The 10,818-nt window shown below is 37.7% G+C and overlaps 1 protein-coding gene and 1 non-coding gene across 2 annotated transcripts; both read left to right on the top strand.

Annotated features, from left to right (window-relative positions):
• Positions 1–1,473: 1,473 nt before the first annotated feature.
• On the top strand, positions 1,474–1,581 carry LOC126675984 (small nucleolar RNA R71). Its single transcript, XR_007640163.1, has one exon. It is a non-coding gene; the product is annotated as a small nucleolar RNA R71 (small nucleolar RNA).
• Positions 1,582–7,784: 6,203 nt separating this feature from the next.
• LOC126672439 (uncharacterized) lies at positions 7,785–8,400 on the top strand. The gene is made up of 3 exons (XM_050366389.1): positions 7,785–7,945; positions 8,021–8,099; positions 8,200–8,400. The coding sequence occupies exons 1-3, from the start codon at positions 7,785–7,787 to the stop codon at positions 8,398–8,400; spliced, it is 441 nt and encodes a 146-aa protein (XP_050222346.1).
• The last annotated feature ends 2,418 nt before the right edge of the window (positions 8,401–10,818 follow it).

The raw sequence follows: 10,818 nt of genomic DNA, 5'->3' as shown, positions 1-10,818 counted from the left end.
CTGCTTTTTGAGAGAGTGATCGGCAAGTTGCAATACCATCGAGGTGTGCTTTACCGGTTGATCACCAAACAAAGACCTAAAAAGAAACAATGGCATCAAATTAATACTCGCTCCAAGATCACACAAGCAATTTATAGCATTCATATTTCCTATGGTGCAAGGTATAGAAAAACTCCCTGGATCTTTAAGCTTTATCGGTAAGTTGCTTTGGATTATGGAACTACAATGCTCCGTGAGCGGTATTGTCCCACCTTGCTCCCAACTACGCTTCTTCATAATTATGTCTTTCAAGAATTTTGCATATTGGGGCATCTCCCGAAGTGCATCCGCCAAGCTTAGATTGATTTGCAATTTCTTGAAAATCTCAAGGAACTTGTGAAATTTTTCGTTCCCTTGAGCTTTCCTTAACCGGCTTGGGAATGGAACCGGTGGTACAAATGGTGGCGGCGGTGGTGGCCTCACATAGGGCTCTTCAACCTCGATAACCACTTCCTCACATTCCGTTGGTAGTTCTTGGCTTGAGCTTGCTACATCAACAATCACTTGAGGCTCATCCTCCTCAACAACATGCTTCTTCCCATTGGCTTTCTCAAGGTTTCTCCCGCTTCGGAGCTCTACCGCCTTAACTTGCTCTCTAGGGTTGTTTTCCGTAGTGGATGGCAACCCTCCTTGAGGTCTTCCTTGAAGTGAAATTGCCATTTGAGAAATTTGAGTTTCCAAATGATGGATAGTAGAAGCTTGATTCTTCTCCCTTTGCTCCATTTTCTCTAACTTCTCTAGTACCTTGGAAAGCACATTTCCCTCATCCGTATTCTTTTGTGGTTGGAATCTCGGAGGGTGTTGAGGTCTACCACTATAGTTGTTTCCTTGCCCTTGATGGTTATGATAAGGGCCTTGATAAGGACCTTGTTGTTGGGGCCTATTTCCTCCTTGGAAACTAGGACCCGCTTGTTGATTTGCTTGCACATTACCTTGGCCCTCTTGATTCCTCCATCCGAAGTTAGGATGGTTTCCCCACCCCGGATTATAGGTATTCGAGTAAGGATCATTCCCTTGGCGTTGACCTCCCACATAATTCACTTGTTCGCTCCAAGTTTGACCCGTGGCATAGCACTCATTACTTCCATGATTGAAATCTCCACAATGCTCACAACCTACTTGGACATACGCAACCGGAGCATTCCGTGGAGCCACTTGCTTCTTCAAGGCATCAACTTGACTTTGCAAAGAGGCATTCATAGCTTTCATTGCTTCAAACTCCTTGGATTGATCAAGCGTCATTAATGCCTTTTGAGCCGGTGGTCTTCTCCTTTCCGAGGACCAAGTGCTACTCACCATAGCTAATTTTTCAATCAACTCATTAGCCTCATCAAGCGTCTTTTGCATCAAAGAACCTCCCGCGGCCGAATCAATGGTAGATCTTGTGATCTCACCCAAACCATTATAGAATATTTGAAGCACATGCTCCCTAACAAGTCGATGATGAGGTACGTGCCTTTGGAGATCCTTGAACCTCTCCCAAGTTTCATAGAGAGATTCCCCCTCATATTGGTAATAATCAATGATGTCCTTTGTCAACTTTGCGGTTCTCCCCATCGGAAAGTACTTGTGAAGGAAAGCTTGAGCAAGATCCCGCCAATTGTGGATTGATGCATTAGGTAGTGATCGAAGCCACAAGCTAGCCTTATCTCTTAGTGAGAACGGAAACATCCGAAGCTTGATTTGATCGGAGGTGACATTATGGAGCTTGAATGTGTCCAACACTCCCAAGAACTTGGCTATGTGTTCATTCGGATCCTCACTTGGTAACCCAAAGAATTGGCACCGATTCTCTAGGAGTTGAATCGTGCTAGGCTTGATCTCAAAAATAGCCGCGGTGACCGGTCTTGCAAAGCACCCATAGGTAGCATTATCCACATCCGGGAGGAAGAAATCCCCCAAAGTTTGTCTTTGTGCTTGATGGCCTTGAACTTGAGGGTGATTGTCCCCTTGTTGCTCTTGCCGATTTCTCTCATCGAGTGGAGGAGGCGGATGTTGCCTCACTCCATCGTCTTGAGGGTGATAATGCTCCTCCTCATAGTTATCATCCCCATGTTCCATGATAACGGGTATACGATTCTCCCTTCTCACACTTCTTTCAAATCTCCCGAGGTTGTCTTGAAACGGTTCTAGCGGAAGATTGGCCCTTCGTATATTGTGCATACACTATAGTCGATCTCCTACACAAACAACAACAAACACACCACGCGTAAATCCGGAAAGAAGCAAAAACAACAAAAGTGATAAAAACAGAAAATAGAGCTAACTCGACCGAACAATAACTAATTTCAATCAATCAATAAACACTCGTCACTCCCCGGCAACGGAGCCAAAAACTTGTTGAGTAAAAACCCAACTCGTAATACTCGGTAAATACGAGATCGTACCCACAAGGAGTGAATTAGGAGCAATTGATGAGAATGAATTTTAGTTATGATTCAATTCGTTCAGCGAAGCACAAATAGTTGAAGTTTCAAGTATCCGATTACTACTTTAGAAATAAACTAAACGTGAAATTGCAATTAAGAAGTAAGGAGAATTAAATAACAAGAATCTAATTCAATAAAAGGGGAAAGTCAAGGAGTTAGTAATCCAACCTAGGTTATGCAATCATGATTGGTCAAAGTGTAAGCTACTAAGGATCGAGCGAGGCCTAAAACGTCATTCCCGCTCTCTCGAGCCTCAAGGAATGCCAAAACCGCTATCTAATCAATAAATCACACCAAGCTCACTCTTGTGTTACAAGGCAAACTAAACCATTATCAAACGATTAATCAATCCGCTCCAAGGTCACCTAGGTTCAAGCCCACTCTCGTGGTGCTCTCAATTCTAGGTTTTCTAACCTAAAAGTCGATCTAATCAATCACCTCTCGGTGTATCAATCAAACTATAATCATTGATTAAGGTAGCTAATTCTAATCAAGCAATGAGTAATAGGGAAGAAACATAAGCATACAACACTAAGAACCAACCAATCAATCAAACCCCTAAGTTATCATACTAACCCCCTAATAAGGGAGTTTTAGCTACTCATATTTAGATTAACAAAAACAATTAGGGAATAAGAAAAGTAGAACATTAAAGTAAGAAGAATTACCTTGATTAAATAAGTAGAACAAACAACCATAAAGATAATAAAGATTCACAATAAGTAGCTTGTAATAACAATGAAGATCTTGTTCTCATAAAGCAAATAAAACTTGCATTAAGCTCCAACAATGGAGGAAATATAAAAATCTGGAAATTCTATTGAAGAAGAAAAGGACTAAACTTAGAGATTTCTAAAATTGGGAGAGGATATAAAAGTACAATCATAGAATAAAGTCTAGGGAAATCCTTTATACCTAAAATAGAGATAAGACTCCTTATATAGTACTTACAAAAGAAGGAAAAAGACAAACATTCATTTACACATGTGTTGGGCCCAAAATAGCAAATTAATAAAGCCTTGTTGCATCTTTAAATAAGATTTCCCCATTCCAGCAAGCCCAAGGTCGAATAGAGCTCCTTGGGCTAAATGAGGAGCCCGATTCGAGCTGCCATTTTCTGCTCCGGATCTCGATCTTCAAACCTTCGTAACTCTGTGTAGAAATGTCCGATTGAGTCGATTCTTGAACCGTTGGAAAGCTTAGGACGTCTACTTTAACTTTCATGAAGATCACGAGTTCATTTGAGGCTTCTAGCTAGTCCAAATTGGTCAATTACTGCCCAGGGGTCAGCTTTTCAGATTTGCAAATGAGCTTCCGCATCGCTTTTGTCGTCTTTTCCAACTTTTGCACCAAAATGCTTCCGCAATGCTCCTAAGTACCTGAAATACTAAAACACGTAATAAGGTATACGAAATACCATAAAACCGTGATAAAACGTTAATAAAGCATGCGGAAATGACACTAAAGATAGGAGTAAAAGACTCCTATCAGGATTCAATCAGACGCATACTCGTGTGGACAAGCTTTAGGTCGCCGTACTATCGAGACTACAAGAATCATTGGAGAATCGACATAGGTATTCTTCGTACGGTTTCTAGATGCGTGCTTTAATTACTAGATGATACGACGATCCATTTGTTATTGATATGATCAATTTCTAGATCCGAATTGTTGGAATTCCAATTTTGAATTGAAATATACGATTCGGACCCTCACGTCCCGCTGCACCAACAGTGGTATCAGAGCAAAGGATAATGTGCATGGAGATGCAACACATGGAGATGTGTCGATTATCCGATTCTAGGGAACTCTCACTCATGATCGTGTGACGAAGTGAGGCTCTCCACCCTAGAGCGTATGTGATGCGTGCTTTGGTAGGTACATATGGATGTCACCCTATGAGATAGGATCGAGTCCATATTGGTCCACAACCTCACTATTGGCTGGGAACCAACAGTGGTATCGGAGCCACCGTATCAGCAAGTATTAAAGCTTTACGATTGAATGAATGTATTAATAATCATGGACTTAGGAATTATTAATTGGCATGTAATTTATAATTCCGAGGGCTTAGGTCTTGTTTGCAAAAACGAGCAAACGGTATTGTGACATTAATTACATTTGATTAAATTCTGTCTAGGAGATTGATACTTAAGTGGTTCGCTCGTGACCCTCCAATCTATCCTGGGAATTTTTCTAATGTGATTATTTAACACAATGCATGACTCGCTTGTGCATTATATTGTCATCAACAAAACATGTGGAACAAGTAATAGTTTGCTCATTCTTTTGTGGCTAAAGAATGAGACCTAGGAAGTCCATGATCATACATGTGTGATTGCATGATTCATTTTAGCTTTAATATGTATGAGATGCATGCTAACATGTGTTGTGTGTTTAGTGAGATCGGAATAACTGAAAACCCTAAGAAATCTTCCTAAAAGTTATAAGATTAAGTTTATATTGATTCATCATTAAATTGATTTATCAATGGCTCTCCATTGGAGCAATAAACTAACATGCTGTGAGTTATCATCTTGTCGGCTATGGATACATAGGGGTGAGATAATATCGTCAAGAAGCTGTTGTTGAGTTTATTGTTAAACATGAGATGTTACGGGTGTATCGATATAATACACGGCAATAACGGCAATTAGGCGTACCTGAGTCGTGTATTATTCAAATTGATACATCTTAGTTGATGCAATGGGTTAAACTTAACTAATGCTGAAACCCAATAACAACAATGGGTATCTGAGGGTGAATACATTAGGAGCTGGAAATGATTGAACCTCATATGAGATATGATGAACAAGTGTTGTTCACTTTTAGTACATTGTGATCCCAATAACGGCAATTAGGCGTACCTGAGGGAAAGAACAATGACTATAAGAATTCAATCACCCGCTTGAAATCTTTTCCAACAAAGATTTACGTTTCCTATTTTAGAAGTGTAGGATTCGAAAAAGATAGTGGGAGGCCATTTTGATAAAGACCAAATCATCATGGTTTAAATATACAAGACAATAATACTAATTATAGATCTTTGCTATCTATAGGTTGATAAGATAAGATGAAATCGAATCCGTTAAGTAGCATTCTCGACAATAATCGCTTAGTGGGTCCTAACTTTGTTGATTGGTTAAGAAATCTCAAAATAGTTCTTGCAAGTGAACACATAGCATATGTTCTTGAGACAAATGTTCCGGGACCATTGCTGATTGAGGCACCTCCCGAGGAACATGAGGCATTGCGCAAGTGGAAGTTAGATGACGAACAAGCCAAGTGCCATATGTTGGCATCTATGAATAACGAGTTGCAAAAGAAACATGAGAAATATCCAGGAGCTCGCGAAATATTGTTTCACTTACAAGAGTTGTATGGTGAATCAAGTCGTTTTACTAGATATGAGATATCTAAGCAATTATTTCGGGCGAAGCATTCCGAGGGAAAGGGTGTTGGAGAACATGTGAACATGATGATTTGATGTATCGAACGGCTAGAGGGTCTAGACTTCATCATGGACTTCAATCTCCAAACGGATATGATCCTTCAATCCCTTCCGGAATAGTATGGTAGTTTCATCACGAATTACTATATGAATCGGATAGAATGTACACTTGCTGAGTTATCAAATATGTTGATAACTGCTGATAAGAATAATGTTAAGGGAAAGGAAGTTTCTCTTGTGGTTGCTTCTTCTAGTAAGACTAAGAAGAAGAAAACTAAGAAGAATGTTTTGAAGGCCCAAAAGGCCATTGCAAAAAAGAAGGGCACCTCGGAGAACAAAGGAAAGTGTTTCTTTTGTGAAGGCGAGGGACATTGGAAACGAAATTGCCCCATGTATTTGAAATCCAAGGGCAAGAACAAGAAGAATGAAAATCCTGGTATGGGTGTGTTAATTTCTTATTATTTCAATTCTAATAACGATAGCTCGTCCAAAGCTTGGGTATTAGATACCGGAGCTAGTTCTCACATTTGTTCATCCTTACAGGATCTAGCAAATGAGAGGAAGTTGGACAAGGACGAAGTGATCTTGAAGCTTGGAAATAACACAAGCGTTGCGGCTAAAGCTATAGGATCATCTTCTATTTTGTTGTATAAACATGTTTTGTATTTGAACAATGTTTTGTACTTACCAAACGCTTATAGAAATATCATGTCTATTTCTTGTATGACAAGATTAGGATATGATTTCCTATTTACAAAGGATGTTTGTAAAATTATCTATAATAATGAAATCGTTGGTTATGGTTATGTACAAAATGGTCTTTCTTGCATAAATGAAGTTGTTCGCAATACAAATAATGTTTTAAAAATTAATACCGTCAGTGACCAAACCTCGAAACAACTTTGGCACTTACGATTAGGACATATTGCGGAAGATCGACTTAACAAGTTGGATAAGATGGGAATCTTGAGTAATCTTGATTCCGCATCAATTTCAACTTGTTAGTCATGTGGTCCATTTATAGAAATGGCATGAGGTGGCTATTTATACTTCATTACCTTCACCGATGATTTATCACGGTATGGGTATGTTGTTCTTATGAAGAACAAGAGTGAAGCTTTTGAAAAATTTAAAGACTTCAAAAATGAAGTAGAAAACCAAATTTGAAAAAGTATTAAAATTCTTCGATCTGATCGAGGAGGTGAATACTTGAGTACGGGATTTGGTACATTCTTAAAATATTGCGGTATTATTTCCCAACTGACTCCTCCAGGAACACCACAGTTGAATGGTGTATCGGAACGGAGGAATCGTACATTGTTAGACATGGTACGATCAATGATGAGCTATACTGATTTACCCATTTCATTATGGGGTCATGCACTTCTTAGTGCAAATTATATTCTAAATCGAGTACCAACTAAATCCGCTCCGAGAATACCTTATGCGATATGGTATGGTAAGGAACCAAGTCTTAAGCATATTAAGATTTGGGGATGTTCGGCATATATCAAAAAATTGATAATCGACAAGTTGGAATCAAGATCAATCATGGGAAGATTCGTTGGTCATCCTAAAGACAGTTAAGGATATTATTTCTATATTCCATCCGAACAAACAATTGTTGTTAGTCGGGATGCAGTCTTTCTTGAAAAACAATTTATTCAAGAAGGGGGCAAAGGAATAAATATAGAATTAGATGAGGAGTCGTCTAAAGACCAACAAAATGATACAATTGAGATTGATCAAACCCATAGTGAACCAGAATTAGTAAAATCTACAGAAACACCTCGAAGATCAAGTAGAGTATCTCATCAACCAGAAAGATATGGTTTTTCTTCATGATATACAAAAGTTGTTTATTCATGGAGAAAATGATCAAATTGTTAGTAATGATTTTTGCACTAAAAATTTGGAGGCATTACTTATATGGTGCAACGTGTGAGATATTCACAGATCATAAAAGTTTAAAGTATAATTTTGATCAACGTGAATTGAACCTTAGACCGAGAAGATGGATGGAGTTGTTAAGCGATTACTATACAAGGCCATCCTAACAAAGCCAGTATAGTAGTAGATGCATTAAGCTGAAAGTCTGTAGGAAGTCTCATGCATATAACTACAATTTGGCGAAGGCCATCAATCAGGGAGATGCATATGCTATACAATTAGGGTGTCAAGTTTGAAATTTCAAATTTTGGGAGTTGGTTAACTTAACTGAGTATTCGACCAACGTTGATTGATCAAATTAAACAATTACAAGTTGAGGATCATCAATAGAAACACTTGATGGACGAAATCCAACAAGGAAAGTTCCAAGACTTTAATATTGTCAATGGAATCCTAAGTCATGGCACGAATTTATGTGTAGCAGATGTACAAAATTTGAGGCAAAATATTTTAGAAGAAACCCATGGATCGATGCATAGTATTCATCCAGGTTCTACAAAGATGTATCAGGATGTCAAGGAAACGTATTGATTAAATGGTATGAAGAAAGACATAGCGGAATTTGTGGCTAAATGTCGAGCATGTCAACAAGTTATATTGGAACACCAACAACCATACTGATTTTTACAACCATTACCCATTTTAGAGTGGAAGTGAGAAAGGATAACAAATATGGATCTTGTGATCGGTTTACCTAGGACTCAAAAAGGTTTGGATTCGATATGGGTGATTGTTGATCGTATGACGAAGTTAGCACATTTCATCCCTATCAAGATCACTTATACTGCAACAAATTTGGCACAAGTGTATATTGGTAGGATTGTCAGTTTACACATACTTCTTGTGTCAATTATTTAAGATATAATTTCATTGTTTACCTCTTGATTTCAGAAAAGTCTACAAGAAGCTTTGGGTACACGGTTAGATTTCAGTACCACTTTTCACCATTGACTGGTGGGCAGTCTGAGAGGACGATTCAGACGTTAGAGGATATGTTTCGGTTATGTGTACTGGATTTTGAAGGTAGCTGGGATGTGTATCTACCATTAGTGGAATTATCATATAATAACAGCTATCATTCCAGTATATAGATGGCTCTATACGAAGTATTATATAGTCACAAGTGTAGATCCATTATTTGTTGAGAAGAAGTTGGAGAAAGGAAACTAATATGAGCAAAAATCATATAGATCATGCCTCATGACTCTATACGTAATACCTAAAAACTCCGGGTTATAACAGGAAACTAAACCTCATACATGTAATTGTACAATCTTTACAAAGATACTTTATCAGAAGCTATAACTTTAAGCATACCTCTTTTCTAATTTCTTGTTTTCAAAATTAGGCCTTTTTATGTAGGTTATCATTTAAATATTTCTTTTTGACATTATCATATATATGTGTGTTCGTTTATATTGCAATATCTATTATTACATTATGTACCCACTATATATATGAAGAGCAATTAAAGAGTAACGAATGAGCTACTAATGATAATTTAACTACCAATAATCAACTAAAAGAGCAACTATAACGAGCTATTAAAAAAGTAACCAAAGAAAAATTATTGAGCAATTAGAATCAACCAACAATCAATAAATGTTCAACAAAAAAATATTGTTCAAGATATTGTAATACAAGATATCATAGAAACATTATTTTCTAAAATGTGCAATCTCTAGTTTATAAATAATGTCTCCCATAGTCACCCACCCACCCGCAATTGGTCATCCAGTGTCACCTATCCATGATTTTTGCAAACTTTCTAGTAGGTCGATCACCCATCCTTCTATTTCTCCCACCCAAGACTCTTTAACCTTGAAGTTCCTACATGCATAACTGCCACGACCCAAATTATTGAGCCGTGACCGGCGCTAGGGAATGGGAGGGTTAGCTCTAAAACCCGTTGCAAGCCTAAAATCACAAATACGTTTTCGAGAATAATCAGCAAATAACGATCATACAAACGGAAGCAAACATATATACATATTTACACTAGTCGATCGATACAAAACATGATTTCACTTTCGTACCACGTTCGTTCTAGCCCGGCTATATACAAACATAACTAGTGTATTTACGTCACATCACGGCTAACTAGCCTTGTGACACAAAACAATATCCGACGTAGCCGACAAAAACTATAAACATAATGAAAGACCCTATGGGGTATGGAAAACCGTGGTTTGTGAATGTGAATCGAAAAATTAAAGGCTTAATACATAATTTGACCTCCGAACTTGTACCTTCTTACCCATCTAACCCCTAAATTTAACGTCTCGCCTATTGAACCTCTAAATTTATTAAATAATCCGATTTGACTCCTGAACTTGATAAATACATAAACATTGAATCCCTCAGTGTCCACATGGCACTTGAAACATTCTAGAAGAATTTGTGTACGGAGGGGTTCAATGTTTACGTATTTATCAAGTTCGGTGGTCAATTGAATTATTTAACAGGTTCAGAGGTTCAATAGGTGAGACGTTAAGTTTAAGGGTTAAATAGGTAAAAAGTTACAAGTTTAGGGGGTCAAACTATGTATTTAGCCAAAGATTAAACTCTTTGAATGCAGAATATAGAAATTAGAAAGAGTTTAAGGGATAGAGGATTGACACAAGAGATTTAGAGTGGTTCGGATCACAAATCGATCCTACTCCACTACTCAATCAAAGATTGAGAAATAGAATCCACTAAAAGGAATTCACAAAAAGTTTTCTAACTAACTCCAAACATAATGCTTTTTAGCTAAACACTAATTATGAGATTTTTCAAAGCTAATCCCTAACTTACAAGGGTTGAGTTTTTCCAAAGCTAAACTCTAACTTAAAATGATTTAGGAGTTTGAAAGCTTACTCCAAAACTACAACAAAACAAATTTAATTAAAAGATGTGTTTGCTGTTTCAAGTTTTGCAAATCATTAACCTTAAAACATTGCAAATGGG

Source organism: Mercurialis annua, linkage group LG3 (genome assembly GCF_937616625.2).
Source record: "Mercurialis annua linkage group LG3, ddMerAnnu1.2, whole genome shotgun sequence".
In the NCBI taxonomy this organism is placed as follows: Eukaryota; Viridiplantae; Streptophyta; class Magnoliopsida; order Malpighiales; family Euphorbiaceae; genus Mercurialis; species Mercurialis annua.
The sequence above is the reverse complement of the archived record's forward strand: the minus strand, read 5'-3'. Positions and strand labels throughout refer to the sequence as shown.

Excerpts from the sequence above, each read along its gene's own strand:
- LOC126672439 (XM_050366389.1), top strand. The coding sequence starts at position 7,785 with ATGGAGAAAATGATCAAATTGTTAGTAATGATTTTTGCACTAAAAATT. Across the intron at positions 7,946-8,020 it reads CCGAGAAGATGGATGGAGTT|GAAGTCTCATGCATATAACT; the intron begins GTTAAGCGATTA and ends GAAAGTCTGTAG. Across the intron at positions 8,100-8,199 it reads CTATACAATTAGGGTGTCAA|AAACACTTGATGGACGAAAT; the intron begins GTTTGAAATTTC and ends GATCATCAATAG.